Source organism: Arachis duranensis, chromosome 3, assembly GCF_000817695.3.
Source record: "Arachis duranensis cultivar V14167 chromosome 3, aradu.V14167.gnm2.J7QH, whole genome shotgun sequence".
NCBI classification, from domain to species: Eukaryota; Viridiplantae; Streptophyta; class Magnoliopsida; order Fabales; family Fabaceae; genus Arachis; species Arachis duranensis.
The window spans coordinates 131,146,982-131,168,551 of record NC_029774.3 but is presented as its reverse complement, the minus strand read 5'-3'; the positions used below and the strand labels follow the sequence as shown (position 1 = coordinate 131,168,551).

General features: G+C 38.5%; 1 protein-coding gene across 2 annotated transcripts; it reads right to left on the bottom strand.

Annotated features, from left to right (window-relative positions):
* Positions 1–8,438: 8,438 nt before the first annotated feature.
* LOC107481640 (protein CHROMATIN REMODELING 4) lies at positions 8,439–21,235 on the bottom strand. 2 transcript variants are annotated; one of them, XM_016101917.3, is made up of 12 exons: positions 20,880–21,234; positions 20,035–20,108; positions 19,469–19,770; positions 17,774–17,875; positions 16,875–17,636; positions 16,275–16,382; positions 13,386–16,154; positions 12,670–12,827; positions 12,229–12,343; positions 11,995–12,077; positions 10,967–11,630; positions 8,439–10,871 (listed from the first exon to the last, which is right to left on the bottom strand). In XM_016101917.3, exons 3-12 carry the CDS (start codon positions 19,754–19,756, stop codon positions 8,862–8,864), a joined length of 7,059 nt encoding a protein of 2,352 aa, XP_015957403.1. In that variant the 5' UTR covers positions 19,757–19,770; positions 20,035–20,108; positions 20,880–21,234; the 3' UTR covers positions 8,439–8,861. The 2 variants fall into 2 exon arrangements, with proteins under 2 accessions (XP_015957403.1, XP_015957405.1); XM_016101919.3 differs by lacking the exon at positions 20,035–20,108 and having other exon boundaries at positions 20,880–21,235.
* Positions 21,236–21,570: the final 335 nt, after the last annotated feature.

Sequence of the window (21,570 nt, the reverse complement as noted above, 5' to 3'; positions counted from 1 at the left end):
GTGGATTAAAAATTTGCCAAATCGACGCGCACGCGTCAACCACGCGTACGCGTGGATACTCTCGTGCCCCAGGCACAAAGCTGGCACAGTTCTGGCACAACTCTCTGGAAAATGGCTGGGCATTGGGTGTAGCACTATCGGCGCGCCCGCGCACATCACGCGCATGCGTGGATGGCGCTTTCTGGAAGATCGGTGCATACGCGCCAAGTGTGCTTACGCGCAAGGGGTTATTCTGCTAAAAATTTTCTAAGTTAAAAACTGCAGAATTCACAGATTTAGACCCCAATCTTCCAATGGACATAACTTCCTCATTTTAAATCATTTTTCATCCGTTCTTCGAACGGCATGGACATCCCGGATCCCATTTTATTTCTAAACAGATTTGGCACAAAACAGAGATCCGTACTCCAAGTTATGTCTCACCAAAGTATGCCCAAAAACCATATTTTTCATAAAAACCACAAAGTGCCATTTCAAAACAAACCATTTCCAACCCTTTTCAAAATCAATTAAAACATGCCAATTTCATCCCTTTTCTTTGAAATCAATTGAAATGTATCAAATTCAACGTCAAGCCTCCTCGACTCACACATTGACACATTACCACAATTCACAAAACCGCCATATAACCATTTTTACCCATTTCAAACAAATGGCTAAATTACAAACACATCAACATGTCATACACCCTTCATCATCCCAATTTCCAACAATACTATTTCGATTCAACCATCATTATACATGATCAATATCATACTCACTATCACGTGGTTTCATCCCCAAATCAACCCCAATCATTCCTCAAACATATATCACAACATACATATCTCTCATGCATTATCATACCATCAAGGCATCAATAATCATGATCACATATATGACCACATAACATACCTCAACCAAAACCAAACATACCTCATCTATACAATTTCACAAAAAATTACCAATTTCCACACTTCAACTCCTCAAACCTCATTATTCAATAACCAACCCAATCATTCATATATTCATTATCTGAAATTCATCCAATCACTTGTGTCATCATACAATGCACACATCAACTTACCTTACTTACCTCTTTTCGGCCTCTGGCCCAAAATTCACGGCCTCCGGCCCAATTTCACAATTTAAATGCATAAACCACAAATCAATACTCATTACCCAATATATCAAATTTTCAATACACCAAGCATACAAGGCCACACAATTCTCAACCCAATCATCAATTCACATTACATACCAACTATGCATATAGCACCAACCATTTACACAATCCAAACTTAATCCTAGGGGCATCTAGCCTAGGAATTCTCATCACACCACACGGTACTTAAATGAAACTTAAACCGTACCTCTTGTAGCCAAATCAATTGAGCCTCTTCTTTGGAAGTCTCCACCAACCTTAGCCCTAAGCCTCACCAAAGCTCCTTAAGCAACACCAATCTCCCAATTGTGCACCAAGATCATCAAATACACTAACATAACCAATATCACATACATACATCAACCTAGGGCTCATAAAGATGACAAATCACAAGGGTTTGAGCACTTCTTACCTCAGCCTATATGAAGTAGGGATAGAACCCACTTAGAATCCATGTTGGAGTATCCCTAAACACCCAAAATCACAAGATTTCAACACTAACTTTCCAAAAACGTGTAACCGTGGGGAATTTCGAAAACTGGACAGAGATGAATGGAATACTCACCACAAAACTTAGATAGAATTGTAGAGGATGAGAAGAGCGACGCGTGGCCGCAAACGGCTCATCAATCGGAGCTCCGTAGCTCAAGTTATGGTGGTTTGAAGATCAAAGAGAGTTGTTCACTTATTTTTGTCCGTTGGCCCAATTTTGGACCAAAACCTTTAAGATTAGCGCTCTAAATCGCACTTCAAATATTTCTATCTCCCCTAATTATAATTCCTCATTTCTTAATCTTATTTACTCATAATCAATTTTCTCAGCTGCAGTACCAGACAGGTCTCAGCCGGTACTGCCGGTCAAAATTCCACTGCGCGCTTTTACGCAGAAAACTGTCTTCCGACTCGGAAAAATTCACTGAATCCAAATATCACATTGAAATCATCAAATTCCAATCGCCAAATCTTCCAACCATATTCGCTCCTACTTAACTCACTATTTAATTAATTTCGGTTAGACCGGGTATTACATCATGACCTTTATTTTTCTGCCCATTCCTCTTTAACCCTTCAGGCATTCTCCGACGCTGATTGGGCTGGTGATCTCACTAATCGCCGTTCTACTACTGGTTACTGTTTGTTCCTTGGCGACGCTCTCATTTCTTGGCGTGCTAAGAAGCAAACGTTCACTGCTCGCTCAAGCACAGAAGCTGAATACCGTGCCCTCGCTGACACCACTGCTGAGGTTATATCGGTTCGTTGGCTTCTCGAAGATCTGGGTGCTCCTCAGTCGTCCCCTACTGATGTTTTTTGTGATAACCACAGTGCTATTCAGATTGCCCATAATAATGTGTTTCATGAACGCACCAAACACATTGAGATTGATTGTCATTTTGTTCGGCAACATATTCTTATTGATGCTGTTCGTCTCATTGCTGTTGGAACACTAGATCAGACTGCTGATATCTTCACAAAAGCTCATCACCCGACACGTTTTCGGACTCTGCTATCCAAACTCAGGTTGGTCTCCTTAGCTCCCACTTGAGTTTGAGGGAGAATGTTAGAGAATCATTAGAATAATCATTAGAATCAATTTAGATCAATTAGTATTATCTATATTTATATAATAGATGTACATTAATTGTAGGATTCTATGTCTTTATTACTTTGATTCATTTAGCACCTATAAATACCCCCTGTATATTGTACCTTTCATCACACTGAATAATACACTTTTCAAATTACTCTCTCAGTCTCTTAGTTCTAACATGAAGGATCTCCTCGAGGGCTTCGTCAGTCACCAAAATCTACTTGTCTATGAGGTAAACTGCATCGAGGGCTCCCATGTAGTAGTTGGCATAGAATTCACGAACCCAAGATGCATTCCCATCCCCGCTGATCAATCCAATCATCAGTGAACTTTCTCATCAGCAAGGATCTGGAGCTTTAGCTCAACATGGAGGCTCCTCTTTTGAAATTCGGAAAACTTGAGCTCTGAGTAGAGGTTGGAGAACTTAGACGGATCAGTAGAAGGTGTACTCTGATTAATCTGGCCTCTCCTACTGATCGTCCTCTCAAATTGTGGTTTATCCACTGATTCAGTAATTTGTCGGGTTCTTCCCCTCTTACTGGGCTCTATGCCCTTTGTCTTTTCCTTTTGTTTTCTGTCGGTCATCCTGTAAAAGAATAAAAAAAAGTATATGTGAAATGTAATCACACGGCAAACAAAGCAAGGGGTATACATAAGCAGCACTCAAGGGCACAGAAGCAATATTCTCAACTTAATGCCAAAACAAGAAATAATGAATCAAATTACATGGTAGCTATAACATGTAATTCAAAACATAAATGAGACATATAGGCATAAAGCATAAGAAATTGATGAATGAATCAACAAGAATAATGGTCAACAAGGCAAGTATAGCAAGTTCAAACACCAAAATGCTTTCCAACACTAAAATCGCAAGATTATATGAAAAACGGGAAGTTCCAAGCCTAATGTAATCCAAAAACCAATTAAGGACAAACGAAATGAATTAAATGATTTACATAGGCCAAAATTTGTCAATCTTGTAAAATTAGGCAAAAAGAACCTCAAACATACCAAATGCAAACATTTTGGTCAATTTAAAACCAATTCAAACTCCATCAATGCAAATAGGTAAAACAGGAAGAGAATAAGCAATGATGTCAAAGAATTGACCAAAATGTTCAATAAAAAGCATTTTGATGTATGTTGCAAATAATTGGGATGCAAAGTCAGAAACAATACCAAATAACAATAATAAGGAAACTTTGCAACACAAATGCATCAAATTCAGCCTTAATAACACAAAAGCAACAAGATAGCTCAAAAATTCGGCATGATCAAACCAATAAATTGCAATTCCAATTCATCCGCACATAATACATATTCACTAAACCATATCCAGCATGTAAGATAGCATAACAGCGTGGCAAATAGCAATAATAAAGTAAAAACCAAAGAATCCAGCAATCAATATCATGGATTAACAGAATTCAGACAATCAGATCAAGTAACCAATTTAGCTCATGGGCAACCTATCCATTAATCCAACAAAAACATCAATCAAACTGGTTCAACAGAATATAACAGCAAACTCAGAAAAACAGTAGTAAAACAGTGAATCTCCACCATACATCACCAACTTAGAACAATTCCAAACACATAGAGCCAAGAATCAGAAACTAGTAACTAACTAAATTAACCTAACCTAACCTAACCTATAATCAACTAACAGAGAGAATTAATCTAACTAACCAATTAACCAAATCAAACTAACTAATCAAAATTAACTAAAATGAACAGAAATTAAAAGAAAAAAAATAAAATAAAAAATATAAAAACCTGGAAGTAAAGCAAACAGAGACAGAGTAGGGGGTACAGGGTTGCTGGACTGAGCAGCAGCAGTGGTGGTCGGCCACTGGGAGTGGTGCCGGCAGCAGTTGACGTGCCGGAAAGAGAAAAACAGGGGGGCTGCTCTGTTTTGGTGTTCTGCCGTGGAGAGAGAGAGAGAGAGGTGAAATGGAAAATGGCACCAGATGGGGAAGAGGAAGAAAGATACTGGACGCGATGTTGAGGGTGTCGCGGCGGTGGTTAATGGAGGAGGGTGCTGGGCTCGCGGACAGGGGGTGGTTCGCGTTTGTGGTGGTGTGAGGATGGGAAGAAAAGAAGGAAGGAGAGGGGATTGCGGAGGTGGGTTGACGGCAGCGAGGGTGTTTGTCGGTGGTGGTGGGTTATGGTGGCTGATAGTAGAAGGGTGAAAACTGAAATGGAGGTTGAGGGTGGGTGAGGGAAGAATGAAGAAGAAAGAAGAGAAGCGTGTGTGCGTGTCCGAGTTAGGGCATTCGCATATCAAATTCGTGCTTAAGCATCTTCCATGCATACGTATTTGTTTGTATTTACCTGACTCTCATAATTATTTGGCTTGTCTAATTGACATTAATTAATTATTAATTGTTTGTGATTGTAACTTGATTTGGATTGTGGTAGCATGTAAGTGCTTATTTTGGGGTGGAGGCCTAAATTTGATATTGTTGTGAGCCGGAAACCGAAATTTAATTATTTTAGACCGGAGGCCGTGACTAATTGGATTGAAGACTGTAATTTAGTAAGTTGGTAAAGGTTAACATGCACATTGACTTGTGGTGGATTGTGTGTTGATTGCTTTTACTTAGGTCAGAAGTCACGATTGATTTATGTTTAAGGTTTAGTAAAATATGAAAAATCAAACTGGTTTAGTATAGATTTAATGAATTTATGCTTGGAACAGATTGGTCATTCATACAGTTTAAGTAACTTTTAAGATTTTATAATGGAAATATGAATTTGGGTTTTTAATAAGTGTTAGTTTTTGAAAAGATTCACAAGACAAACGATGATCACTGTGGTTGAAAACAACTTTCTTTTATATATCCTCTTATGACAATTCCGAAACTTCTCTAGTGAGACCGTGTGGTTAGGTTCTCACCCCTTACATATTTTTCTTTTTAGGACGGATAAGGAGCTAAAGAGTTTCTTCTGCGCATCTGATTGTGTTGTATATTTATATATTAGTTATAGTTTTTTCTCGCCTTAGCTATTATATTTTTGTAAAGAGGGATAGGAATTGTAATGATATTTATGTTTATAATATTTGTACGTTACTTGTATGCGAAGTCTCATATATATATATAAAGATTGTGATTGAATTTGTTTATATAAGCATGTTTGTAAAAAGAAAAAGAACTTTTAATTTTTCAAAGAAAACAGCGATACAATTTCGAGTTAAAGACTCTTATTTTATAGTATATAGAAGTCATCGTAATATCCTCATTATCAGAATGGCACAGCTGAAAGTGTGGCATTCTAACAGTAAGGATGTTACATAAGACAATTCTAAAACTTACACAAAAGAGTGACCAACATCAGGAGATACTGTTTGAGATCTTTCACCCCCAAGACTTTAGGAAAAGCTGTTTCAAAATCAAAGTTAGATGGAGGTAATGCCATATTGCTCTCTTCTGAGTCAGACTCTCATAACAGCTAGTACTGACAATAAGCCGTATAAGTTTGTACTGCTGGAAGATAGTTCATCTGAATCAGGTATTGGAGACGAAATTCCTTCCTCCAAGAATAAAAAAAGAAAATACAATTTGAGAAAGAAGGTTCAGTAGGGTAGTGGAAAGAAAAAAGGGAAGAGAATGCTTGTGTTGATGATGATGCATTTGTGGAGGATGTTTCAATGACGAAGTTGACATTAGATTTGTTAGGGGTGCCAGGGCTGATCTTTATAATGCCTATGATCTGGGTTTTAGAATTTGATAGTGCAGATTTATGTCATTTTTTGGAGATGAAAATCTTACCGAATTCAGAGGATGAGCTGGATGAAGAGGGCAAATCAGAAGAAGTTTTTCCAATGTTTAGGCATAGTGCTAGGTTTGGTAAATTGCACTTGGAAGTAAGCATAAAGTTCAACACTAAGTAAAATTTCAAAGAGGCATTGAAGGAGTTTACTATACAAGAACGAAGGCATATTAGGTTCAAGAAGAATAATACCAAAAGGGTTAGGGCAATGTAAAGTGAAAGAATACAAGTGGATAGTCTATAATTCAAGGGACCATGAGGACAGTTGTTGGCAAGTTAAGACCTTCCTAGATGATCATACTTGTCCAAGAGAGAATAAGAATAGGGCAGCAAATAAAAATTGGGTGGCTTGTAAGTTGGTGAAAAAAGTGAGAAAATATCTCAATTTGGCATTGTAAGGCTACAACATTCTTTAAGATCAAATACAATTTGTCACTTAATAGAAATTCAATCTCACGGGCATTTTATTATGCTAGGAATGTAGTTTATGGTGATGCGAAGGCGCAATATGCCTTGATAAGGAATTATGGTGAAACTCTGCTGAAGACCAACCCATGTTCCAGAATTTAGATATGCACAAAGCTTTTGCCAAGTGGTGAGGTAATTTTTGAGAAGATGTGCGCTTGTTTGAGTAGATGCAAGAATGGTTTTAAGGCTGAGTGTCATCCACTAATTGGACTTGAAGGTGCCTTCTTGAAGACTATGTTCGGAGGACAATGATACAAGTATAAAGACTTATACTAGCTTCCTCCCCTAATCTATCTCTACCCTTCCTCTTATGGGTCGAGTTAGAACATCCCTCTCCTCTATTCCTATTCATATGAAGTAGGGTAAGATATATTCCATTTTATCCATAAGTAAAGTAAGAAAGTGAAAACTTGAGTCAAGCAAGATAAATCCTATTGGCTGTTGGACATGATGCTAACCACCATATATACGTCATTGCATGGACAATTATGGAAGTGGAGAATAAGGATAACTAGAAGTGGTTCCTAGCGTTGCTACATGTAGATCTTAGTGACTATAAGACACATGGATGGAGCTTATGCAAAAAGTACTCCTGTAACTTTACTTCATTTCACGTTAATCTGGACATGATTGGTATAAAATTATTGTAATGTTTGATGCTAGGACTAATTTAGATACACGATGGTAAATGAGAAGGATTATTATGGTGAATGAGCAATAAACTTAGAGACTGTTATGATAAATGACCGGTTCGAGCTTCCTGTAATGTGGCTCCCAGTGCCTATCATGGGCGATGATTATTTCTATTGACAGAAGATGAAGAATAGGAGGTGGATGGAGAAAACCAGAATGAGAGGAGGAAGAAGAAGCTTTAGGGTTTATAAAGGGAACAGGGACTAAATTGGGGAATTGTACACTCCTATCCGTGCCATCTAGTCATTATGCTCATCCTAGGTGGCAGTGGTTGTGCCACATCAGCAAACCAGTTGCTGACTCATGTCGGAATTGGCGTGAAGGGCCAGTATGTAGCCCAGAGCGCAATTTTGGGGTCCAAAATAGTGCAATTAGAATCTCAGGAGCCAAATTGGTGTACAGCCCAAATCTGGATAACCACTTTGGGAATTTAGTCAATCCAATTTTAAATACTTTAGAAAAATTAAATAGATCCAAATTGACATGCAAAGTATAAAATTATAAAATTGGATCAAATAACACATGTTAATTGTTAATTCAAGTATAAGACAATTCTATATTTAGATAAAATCTTCACTTTTTATATATGATTTATGAGTTATAATTCCTTAGACATTGAAATAAATGTCTACATTTCAATTAGCACATCCATCAGTCATTTGAAAATATATTTGAAATGTAGTTATTCACTATTTAAATTTGGCTTTGGGCAATTTCACTTTGCCTAGGAAGTAACAAAAAAATTAAAAAATTTCGGTCCCATCCAATTGAAAGAGTTATATACATAAACAGCTTGTATATATCATTAAAATCCAGAATACAATATATTTCAAAATTCTTCAGAACATTAAGTTATGAAACTTTACCCTTTCTCCTAGGCAGAATGATAGAATTGAACATGTCACTGCAGTAGTAATGTTTATGTACTGTTACTGCAGCACAAATGTTTCCAAATGCTTCATGGCACTATGTATCTTGTTCCAACTGAAAAAATGCCATGGAAGAAAACAAAATACCCAGCAAGCAATACTATATTTCATTTTCACTTGGAGACAAAAACCTTCACATGTTCTCAACAATCCTATATTTGCTAGTTTCACTCATTGTCATACCTACAAAAATTCTAGCATCTTGGTGAGAAGGCTCTAAGCAGCAAGAAAAGAATATGGTTTTTATTTATAATTCAAGAAACTACAGTTGTGTTTCCTGATCTCCCACCACATGATCCGAGACTGTTCCCTCGGATGATACCTCCTCAACCTCATCGGGTCGTTCGACCCGGGAAGGATCCGATTGAGTCTTGCTGGAATCTCCGCTGTCAGGGAGTTCTACTATATCGTCTTCAGGTGGACACCAAGTTTTTGGTGAAACCTGATGCGCTTTCTTGTTTTCAAAGGCACCTTCAGAGTCCTTGAATTTGGCTCTGGCAACAGGCCTTGGCAATGGGAGCTTGCCCTCAAGAAAGCTTGAAGCACCCGAAACTGGCGGAAGATGAGGCCCAGGAGCAACACAAGATGCAACCAATTGAAGCACTTCAGGGGAAGGAGACAGTCCGGATGAGAGTGATGGACTTGAATCTTTTAAATTTAGAAGAGGCAAGCTGAGGTTGGATTCGACCTGTCCTCGAGTTGCTGTGTGAGAAAGTAGAGGAAATGGTGGCCCCGATGGAGTTGAGCTTGAAGCACCATTATCAGCATCGCGGTTGCTGGGGAAGTCCCTGCTGGATCCTGCAAAATCTGCAAGACCCCGATCAAACTTAGGCGACCTTCTCCTCTTCCTCTTCTTGAGGATACACCTGGGATCCTTTGGCAAGGATGGAGGTGGTCCAGGAATCACAAATGGAGGAATTGTTGACTTATCTTCTCCATATAACATGCGAACTGATTGAGCAATTGCTGATACTGTAGGTGGCAGTTCAGGATCAGGATGCTTGGCAGGGGGACTCACGGCTTCTCGCAACCAGTGTGGAAGCTTGTCTTTTGAAGTACTACTTCCAGCTACATCATCTCCTTTTGAGTGTGAAAGATCAGGTCTAATGGCGTTAGATGCCAATCCTGAGCCCATTGATTCACCATTTCCCACATTTGCACGATTATCGCGCAAATCGTTGGACGATCCATCCAGAAGTTCTGGCAACTTTCCTCGCTTCCTGTTTCCTTGTTCATCTTCCTTCTGCCGTATATCAAGGCCACCTGAGCAATTCAAACCTAAAGAACCCAAGGAACTGGCTCCAAAAGAATTGAGCATAAATGGGTGCTCAGAAAGAACATTAGAAGTCCCAGGCCTATCAGATGCTTCAGCAGAACCATCTTCAGGTAGTTTTGCTCTGTGTTTGTCAGAACTCCAAGATGGTACTGGCACAAACTGATCATTTTGCAAACTAGGTCGATCCAATGTCCTAAAATGTGGCAGACCAGACACAGACTCACCTATCCCTAATTTCATGTCGGTCAAATGGTTTTGAAATTTCGGAGGCAAGATGAATTTGCTCCCTTGTAAAGCTCTTTCCATCATTCCATCAGAGATTGGAAAATGTGCAGCTTTGGTAGACTTTGTCATCTTGGAAGATCTTGGCACAGGAAAAGCTGGCCCCTGAAAGACCTTTACTTGTTCCTCTTCCCACCTCCCTGATAAATCATCAGGCGTCTTATACCTTGAAAACTTTAACTTGGGATCTCTGAGCATGACATCCCAATTACCCCTTCCATGCCTACGGACACCAATCCAGAGGGAATCGAGCTCATCTTCAGACCATCCATCTGATTTTGACTTCTTTTTTAACGAGCTACTTGATCCAGAGCCGGTTCGCATCATTATGTTTTCAAGCACCTTCCTATGGTTTTCTGGGAAAGATGGGAATGGGGTTGGTCTTTGTCCCAAACCCAAGGTGGGAGGAACATCCCTGTCTTGCTGATTATATCTGAACAAGTCTTCAGGGGGATTTTTGAAAGTAGGTAGTGCTGGCATTGTTGGAAGGTCTTGCCCAGATCCATTCAGAGGTTCAAACCTGCCTCCTAATGACAAATTAGGTAAGAGGTCCAGATGTGAATTTGCCATGCTCTTCGTTGTAAGCGGAAATCGTGCCAGTAACCTTTCATCAAATGGCAGATTTGGCAGGGCCATCTTCTCCTGGAAAGCAGAGAATCTAGCACCTGATTTTTCAAATGCATTGGATTCCTTTCCTTTAACAGAAGGTGGGAACTGCAAAAAGCAAATGGATATGAATTAAAACCACACACATAAAGCCAATGGCAACCCAAAATTAAGTCCAAACTCATCATACTAAGTGAGCATACCGGAACAAATGGGATATTGCTATCAGGGATGCTATTTTTGAAACTATGTTTAACATTTTCAGTCGAGGCATCTGGTATTTTGGTATTTGGTGCCATTTCCTGACTTCTGACCTCTGCATCCATGGATGTCCCAGAGCAAGAGGCAAGATTGAATGGAAATTCTTGTCTGACTCCATGTCTATTTTGTCTCCAATTTAACTTGGGAACATTACTTTCTGATGATTCCATCTGGTTAGCATTAGGAGCACAAAGTCCCAGGACAGGCAACAAATTGTTGGGGGGCATAGAGTTTGAGGTACTTGGTCCGCCCTTACTATGGTGATTTGGGACAAAAATGTCAGGTAGAGTACGGCTTGGATTATTCAAATGAGCATCAAAATGGTTGCTCATTTTATGTTTCGAAAGCCTGTCGATCCTTGAAATGGTATCTGTGGTGTTGCTGTTCTGAACTTGTGCTTCTGCAAGTTGACTAGATTTGCTGTCCACTAAGTTGACGGAAGGCACCTCTTGAACGGGATGCATTGCTCCAGCTCCTATGTCCCCACCCTTAGTATTAGTTGGAAATTGTGGGAGTGGCTCAACTCCTGGGATTTCCTCAGGAGGACGTGATGCTGCTTCTTTCTTCCGAGCAATTCGCTCCTTCTGCCGAGCACGGAGCTTAGCACTGTCCAATAATAGAAAGTGTTTTCAGCATTGAGAGCACATTTAATTATGAAGCTTATACCATTCCGGAAAACAGTACCAATTACGAGTGCACAACATAAATACTAGCTTGAGAATTAGTATTACAGTGAATAATTCAGACCAATATAGAAATAATCTAAACAGTACCAAGAAGGAGGTAAAATATACCATATATAACCAGTTTGTTTAGCTGAAATTAATGTATGAGAATTCAAACTACCATGAACAATTTAGCAGACAGCAAGTAGGACTTTATAAATGCTCCATAAAGGACAAATTTATCTCTTATACTCATATTTAGTAACTGCAGAGAAACTCGGAAATTTCAAAGGCACAAAACATACTATTTCGTCTTCAGAGCCCGTCCTGCTGGTGTATACTCACGTTCGGGTTCTGGCTCTGGCTCTTTTTCCTCCTCACCACCACTCTGGTAGAAAAAGCACATCAATAAAACATTAACATCAAGAAAACAACGTTCAGGATACTGAGATGTTACCAAAGGAGCGAACCCTTTTCATTTGTCTTCTAAAGCTTGTTTAAAAGTAGGTTTACTTAAAATCAGAAAGAAACCAAATTACCTCACTCATTGTTTCAGTTGGGTGCGGAGCATATGCTTCCCTATAAGAAACAGCTTTCCTCTGGCGCTTCCCTCGACCAAGAGCCGCTTCCTCCTCACTTTGATATTTCTCCCACCTACAAACCAGATTATACGCAGAAGAAACATTCAGAACACTAGATAGCTAATTGTGCTGCCAAATAATAATGATGATGATGATGATAATTGTACAACCATCATTTCTAGAGATATAACCTATCCCAGGTTTCATTTAAAAGGTTCTGATTTTTCAAAAGCCATTATCTCATAACTGTAGCACCTTTACCATTATATGGTTTAGAGCTAAAATGATAATTCTATTCTTTTTAAATAGGTAATTAGGTGCATAAGTAAACACTCACACAACTTGATTTAGGTAAAATGTTACAGAAATAGAGGATACAAGCAAGTAAAAGGTCCTTGCCTCACACGCAGTAGTCTGTCCCATTCATTTTCTTCATTGGCAATCATAACAATATCATCTTTCTTTTCAGAATTTTGAGTAGACAAATCATCAGTTCCGTGAGGAGGAGATTCATCCACTCCATGCTCTTCAGTTGGCTCATCATTCCACTCGACCGCCTGGATAAAAAAAATTACAATCATGATTAGGGGCATCGTTGTCTTTATATATCTAACAGTATGTAAGCAAAGTGGAATATTTCAAAGAAAAAAAATCAAAATAAAAGAGAAATTAACCAGTCAATTGATGCAGAACAAAACATTTGTAGGAGAGAGAAACTTCCCATCACACTAGGATGAAATGGAATTAATTTGCTGAATATTAGCGCAAAGGGAACATAAGCATCAACAAACTCTGTTTAGAACTTTTAGATACTCTACACATTAATCACAAATGAAGCTTTGAAACAGCTCCTCTAGAACCAAGTACAACCATTTACTACAGTACAGTAAAGAAATTTGCATAAGCTCTTAAGATTACTCGACAGAAAAATAAATATCATCGTGTAAGAACTTAAACTACAGTGGAAGAATGGGAGAGGGTCCTCGTCCAAACATATACATGCAAAACAAGATTCATGTATTCACACCACACATCATATAACTTACCAGTACAATTCTACCCAGAATTTAAAGAAATGATAGAAGACTGTATCAGACGCAAGTGAATTATTTTACCTTCACTGAGCCAAGCATATCATTCTCGGTATCCCCTTCAGCAATATCTGTTGAACCATCTTGAAGGTCAGATCGATCAAGCAATTTAGAAATTGCATTTTCATCCCACACAATCTTGCTGCTGCTATCCGTGCACTTGTCTTTGTAAACATCTCCCAGACCACCAGTCCTCTTCCGTTGCTTGTGTGCTACATCTATTATCGTCTCATCTTTGCTACTATTGTTATTTTCCGTTGTGTTCAGGCCAGGAGAATCATTAAAGAGTTCTTCAGTTCCCCATTTCAAAATATCTTCTATTTCTTTTTGAGACCCAGACTTATTTACAAAAAGCTGATCAAGCATCAGTTTCTTCTTGGCAAGTTGTAAGATGCGCTCTTCAACACTAGCACGAACCACAAGCCGGTATACCAAAAGTCTCTTTGACTGACCAATTCTGTGTGCTCGATTCATGGCTTGGATATCAGCATGAGGGTTGAAATCGGAGTCATAGATGATGACAGTGTCAGCAGTCGCCAAATTTATCCCAAGTCCACAGGAACGGGTAGATAACAAGAAAACAAATCGACTCTTGTCTTGGTTAAAGCGTGCAATTGCAGTCTGACGATCAGCAACAGCAACAGAGCCATCCACCCTCTCATATGTTTTAGGCCCAAACTCTATGGTCAAATAGTCCTCAAGGATGTCGAGCAGCTTGGTCATTTGCGAGAAAATAAGAACTCTGTGTCCTTCCTTGTGTAAAACCTTTAGCATAGAGTGCAGGAGAGTAAGCTTAGCTGAAGCCTTTATTCTCATTTCATGAAGAAATTCAACAGACCCAGAATCAGGCTCAGTTCCTGGTATGAGATATGGATGATTGCAGACCTTCCTGAGTTGCATAACAATGTTCAGCATAGATTGTTGAGCAACCCCTTTTCCAATATTCCGCAATATTTGATAATTCTTTGTAAGCATTGCACGGTAATATTCAGCTTGGATGGATGACAACTCAACAGGAACCATTCTTTCTGTCTTGGGAGGAATATTCTGCATTGCATCCTTTTTAAGCCTACGAAGCATATGAGGAGCCACAAGTTTTTTCAATTCATCAACCTTTTCTGCAGTTGTAAGATCATTAAACTTCTCCTCAAATGAAGACAGAGAAGGAAATGATGCCGGTTGTAAGAAATTGAGCAAGTTGTACATCTCACCAATGTTGTTCTGGAGAGGGGTACCTGTCAACAGTACACGATGTTGAAAAGAGAAGGTATTCAACAAACTGAAAAGCTTACTTCCAGAATTTTTCAGTCGATGTCCCTCATCAACAACAAGAACCTCCCAAGGAACTCCGCGCAAATGAGAAGAATCAGCCAGAATCATTTCATACGTAGTTAAAAGCACATTGAATTTAAAGGCTTCTGTTTTCTTATTCAACCCACTTGGATCATTAGCATGCCATTCATATTGGCGAATCATGGCTCTTGCTTTTGCGCAGCCATGATATTCCACAACATTCACATCCGGAGCCCACAGCGCAAATTCAGCAAGCCAATTAGGCATTGTGGAAAGGGGTACCAAGACCAAGCAAGGAAGTTTAGCTTTGAATTCAAAATACAACGATGAAATAAAAGCACAAGCAGAGACTGTTTTCCCAAGTCCCATCTCATCTGCAAGTATCACATTTTTGGACTTATACCAGCATTTACGTAACCAGTTGAGAGCCTCAAGTTGATGAGGAAACAAGGCACCTCCTTTCAGCTCCTTAGGTTGCTCCGTAAGATTAAATATATCATGCCGATGTTCATTGCTTTTCCTTGCTGAATTTTCCTTTGATGCATCCCTTTCAAGAGTTAGGGCTTCATGCTTATGAAAAAGTGTAACCAGATGAGAAGACTTTTGAAGCACAGGTTCATCTAAACTTTCCCAAGTGCATTCATCATAAGGTAGTCCAGTCCATTTTACAAATGCTTCAGATGCTCCATTTTTGGAAGTGCGGAGTGCAAGAACTCGCTGTGGCTGTCTCCAACGCTCCTCACAAATATTTATTATTGATACCCCATACTTCGCCTTGTAATTTTCTAGTTTTCTCTTGGCAAGAACTTTCAACCGGGATTCAGAAATCCAACTATTATGAATATTAGATTTTCCTACCCACTTAACTAAAAATTCATAGGAGACTTTCTTTCCATCTAGACAAGAAGATTCAGCCACATTAGCAACCAGAACTTTATTCTCAATCACATCGGTACTCACTCCCTTCTCCATATCCACTTCTTTCAGTTTTGTCTCAAGAGTGGCCGGCATTTCACAGTTTTCTGGAAGCCCACTGTTATCATTGCTTCTTAAAGCAACAGTGATACTCTCCTCCACCTCCATCTTGTCACTTGCTTTTTCCAAATTTTCAGCAGAAACGGTAGAATCATCCTGATCATTACTATCCCTGGGACAGGAATCTAAATCATCAGTAGGTTTACTCAATGAATCTGCGGAATTTCCCTTCTTACTTTCCTTTGTTGTAGATCTTCTGTATACATTAATTGTTTCCACTCTATTGGAGTTTGTCAATGTTTCTTCTTTACCAGAACTTTTGATATCATTTTGTGGATCATCAACAACATTTTCAACTGTTTCAGCATCCAAATCATTATCATCGGTGGAATTATCCTCCACTAGTCTATTCTGGTTTTCTGAGATTGCCTGATCACCAGGTGAGTCATTTGAAATGGTCAAAGATCCATGTTGTATTGTGTTTGCATTCTCACCCTGAATTCGACACCCTAAAACCCGATCAACCTGAAAGTCAGATACGAGTAAAAAATAAGCCATGATATTCACATAGAGCATACCAAGGAAAGCAATTTCTTTAGCAAATAGATGCAAACCATCTAATAATAAGCCCTTCCTTATGGTTACCTGCAAAGATTCAACAACAGCACTATCATCACGCATCAAAGTTCCATCCACATGCCTTCCTGCTATATCCGGATCATTTGATGTGTCTTTTATTAGCCGAGAGATCATCTGCATCCAAGTAAACAACAATCACAGACTAAGAATAAACACATGCAATAGCATCTCAACAACAATGGTGAACATGTACTAGATTTCAGCCAGTATATTGATGTAAATCCAAGACCAGATCATAAGTATGATATACACTATACATTTTCTGTACTTATATAAACCACAGAATTTGGCATTCCTAAATCTAACCAAATGCGCAGAAACTAAGAAAATACATATAATTGGAAAGGATATTCAGTAATTCAGTAATAAATATATAAAGATTTTAGCTCCATGAATAAACAAGTCAATAGTGGTAATATTGATAACTTGATATTAAAATACATAAATATCTAATCAAAATATAAATTATGACAAATACATAAACATTAAAATATATTAAGTAATAAATATATAAACGTGTTATCTCTGCAAAAAAAATAACTTTCTACAAAATAATTACCTACCAACAGTAAAATCTAATGACAAAACAAGTGCAGCAAGATTTACCTGATCTTTCTTCTGGACTTCAGAATCTTTCTTTCCAAATTTCTCTTTTGATCCAGATGCAGAAATGCTATAAGTTACAGATTTCTGCTTCTTTGGTGTTTTATTATTAGCAGACTTACACTTTACAGATGTATTGACAAAAGTTTTCCCCTTTTCAGTCCTACGCTTCTTTTGACTAGTATTATTATTAACATCTTTATGCTTCCTTTTTCTCCCCTCCTCTCCACCAACACCAATTGCAAGAACAACTGTCTTTTTCACAGGCATTTGATTACAAGATAAATCAGGCTTTCCTTCCAACTGTTCATCAGTTGACTCTAAATTAGTATCTTTAGAAGGAGAAACAATTTCCGTTGCAGGTGAAGATGCCCTCTCATCCACAAGGAAAACTGTTGGGGAAGCACTTGATTTTTTGTCATCAACATCGGCACACGATGAAGTTCCTTCTATGGAACTCCCAACAGATGGGTCACATGGTTTGTTTGCATCCACTAAGGAAGAAAATGGTTTCTTATCAAAGAATTTCACCCCCAAACTTGAAATAGGCTTTGCCTTGCTTGATGACCTTTTCTTGGAAACATGTTTATTTCCGAAAATTCGGGAAACTTTCTCAAGGCAAAGTGAGTTGACTCCAACTTGTGGCTTGTCCTTAGCTATCTTGGTCCTTGCTCGTTTTGAAATTGACTCCAAATGGTCCATAGGCTTTAGGTGATCATTTTCTTCAAAGCAGCTTGGACATTGCCACTTCCCCGTGGGGATGCGCTTCAGGAGATAACATTTTCAGATTATCAGATACAGAGTCAAATAATGAGAATGATAATTCATAATTGGTAATACAAATTATAATAATTAAAAAAATTAGAAAGAACTCAGCACAAAACCAGCTCAAATGAGCATACCTTAAGAGGTGGACTAAGACACTGCAAATGATAAGTGCGAGGACAGCTATCACAGCACAACAAGTTGCCACCAAGATCACAGACCACGCATTCATAGTAATACTGGACCAGAAGTTTAACAACCAGAAAATTAAAAAGTATTCAAGAGTGACAAAAATAGTAAAAGCCAACAAGGCAGGAAATTGAGACAGACACCATGGAAGAAGAGTTCTAGGTTTTCATGGACTCGGCAGTGAAATAGTGCAAAGATAGGTAATAAAGGAAGGCACCCAGTTAGGTGTCATATAGAAAACAGAGAGAATGCTCAATTGTGTTTGTGCAATTACAATCAATGAACGAGGTAATATGTAACTAAGCTGCAGCCTAATCACTAAGTTACCATTATCATGATATTTATTGTTTCGACAGTGTATAACACATCATATTTCCATACCAATGTGGCGGAAGTGAGAAAAAATCTAGCAACAATTGTATTTGAGTAAAAGATACAAACAGCCAACACATAATAAAAGAAATGCTAGAAAATACTAAAGTTAACATAATCAACTTCCTATAACTAGTCAGTCAGTATCTATACTAGTAAATAAGCAAAATCCAGCTCCCAAAGTAAAAGATGCCAACAATAAATTAGCATGATCCCATTCAATCCTAAACCAAAATAGAAAAGGAAACAAGTAATAACATGATGTGCTGAATATAGCCTCACTAATCACGTACATTTTTCCTTCCCACAATCAGTTTCCTCCAACTATCTAAATCCCAATACAAAACTATGTGTTTTCACCTTTCCGATTGGCAGAAGGAGACGGCATTCATTATACTATCAAGCTTCCAGATATTTGCATAAAGACTCCTAGATATTATTGAGGAATGTACGGCATGTATTCCGTAAAAGGAAGGAAGTTTGGAGAACTTCCTCACATTTCATTTCAGAGATTTTCAGAGGAAAAATGGCAAGAAGACCCCTTGGCCAGGTAATATATTAGCTATTATTCGGGTCCTACTGTTGGATAGGGATACCAGGGGTTTTAGGGACAAACTCATTGTTTTCATGACAAGCTCGTGATTTCAACAGTTAAGTGGATGTAGGTTCTCCATTGGCAGACACACTCTAAGGTTTAAAAATTATCTATGCTTTCCTTATTCCTTCGTTTATAAATCTTTTGTTATTCCTTTTTTTTTCTTCTTTTGTCCAAAGGGGGGAGCCTTGGAGCATGGTTGAGTTTTCTCTATGTGATCTCAAGGACATCACAGATTCAAAACATTGATGCTTGCATCAGATTAGGTTGATTACATTGCACCCCAAGCCCTTTCTTAGACCCTATGTAATGTGGGATGCTTTGCACCAAGTTGCCCTTTCCTTTTGTTGTCCATTGACTCCATTCAGAGGATATCTTGCCCTGTCTCTTGTATTCTTCCATCCTCATCAATCATATTTCCGATTATAAAAAAATATATAAATGATTTTGCACATGTGAACATAATTAAATGGCCCTGACGGCCATGATGTATTTACATAACAATATGCATGCTTCCCCTTTGCTCTTTACTGGTTGGGTTTGCAAAACTTGACATTAGAAGTGAAGTATTCCGATTATTATAAATAATCTCACTCATAGCACTTATCTTAGTGAAGGGCTAACTTAAAGTAAACTCATTGACACCAAATCAGGCATATATAAAAAAGTAACTCACCCCGTCATGTCCTTTCTTCTTGGACGAAGATTGATCAGTCGCTACTTCAGTCTTTAGCATGCGTTTGACCGAAGCACTCCTAGATGATTCAGATGTGGCTGAATTGTCATCTTTACCATTTGATTGTTCTTTACCGTTGGATTGCTCTTTACAATTGGGCTGCTCTTTACCATTGGATTCATCTTTACCAGAGGATTGATCCTGTCCTAAAGGGAGCTTTCTCCGCTTACGCTTTAAAACCCATTTACTGTTAATCATTGTCGGTGCTGATGAATTGTTTTCCTTCATTATTCATATGCCTCCTACATAAACAATCAAAACATTGACCATAAGCATATTTCTCTCAACAGATGTGAGTAAAGTTTAACTAACCATTACAAGAAAATAATAGAAGTTTGCCAAACTAATGAAGCATTCTCATAACTTATTCAGAGTATACATGGTTCCATTATTCCAAGATTAAGTGTTCCTCATTATCTGTTAAACATACTAAAGCCAAAGGCATCAAATCTCCCTAACATGGAAGCAAACAAATTTGATTCAAGAAAGAACTTGAATAGCATTACCTAGGTCAGTATTGCAGAAGAGTTTAAAATGAATAATAGCGTTGCATTCTCTTAAGAAACAAGGAATCGATTGCCTACATGATCCAATTTCAAATGTTAGGCCACAGCATGATAAATGAATAACACTTCAAAGAATATGACATAAAAAGACTTGCAATGTTCCCAATAAATGAATATGGAAACAACAGGTACAACAGGTGGTAAATTAGTTCGGATACTACAGATTGACAAAGCAGGATCAGATTATCCATACCAGCATAGATATACAATCAAATAGTACACCGTTACATACAGCCATTGAATGCGTTGAATTTCGTGAAGCATATATACAGAACCACAAGCCACATTCATTTGAGAGTCTAAGCAAGATCAGATTATCCATAACAGCATAGACGCGCAACCAAAAAGGACAGTGTCATTTACAAGAATTATTGTGCTGAATCTAACAAAGCATACACATAGAACAACAAGCCACAGCACATTTCAGCATACCACAAAATCACAAAGAACAAACTCAAATTTCAGCAATCTACTTCCAACCAGTCAAGCATTATGCACATTCAGCTCAAACCAAGACCCAGAATCCCCATTCAAGAAACAAGTGAGCTCAGAAACCAGTTCAAGACCCAAGTGTCAAAACACACGAAATTTACAAACTTTGCAGCAAGAATCACAATCACAGACCAAATGGGCCCAAGCATCAAGGGAACAACACATACAAACCGCACCAAATTGGAACAAGCACACAACACATACCCACAAAACCCCAAGAACCCAAAATTCCCAGCAAGAAGCCACAGAATAAGAAAAAAAGGAGCAGAAACAATAGAAATTAAGAAGCGTACCAATCTCGATGACGGATCAAATAGCAATAGGGACACGATTTGCATGAGATTGAAGGAGAGAAGTGGGTGTGCAGAAAAGGGGGTATTAGGGCATGGGAAGCAAGGAAGATGAGAGATACGAGGCGAGAGAAAGAGAGAGAGAGAATGGGGGCAGACAAATGAATAAATAGATAGAGAGAGAAAGATAGATAGCTGTTGTTGTTGTTTGTTGATGTTGTCTTTGTAGAGAGAGAGTGTGTGTGTTTTTTGGTGTGTGTATTTTAGAGAGAGAAAGACACACACAAATACGGATTCGCCGGGGTCATAGGACGGGGTTACCCTCTGACATGGCAGAAGAGAGAGAAGATAAAAATTGAATCTTTTTTTATAAATTAAAATTTTTTTAGAGAGAGAGAGAGAGAGAAAGAGTTGTTGAATGTTGATGTTGTTGCTGTTCTTATTCTTGTTTGTTCAACCCCAAAAAGCCACTCTTCCACTCTCACACTGCCACGTGGCACCACCACGAGTCATTGCCCCCTAATGTTGTTCTTTTTTTCTCCTTCTCTTTGCGCTCTCTAATTCTCCCTCACACGCTATTCTCTTTGTTTGATGAATGATTTATGCTCTCTAACCAGTGTTCTGTGTTTTTAGTTTCCAATCATTTTTGAATATCTGAAAATTTTTAGAATGATCAACGCACATCAATAGCTTA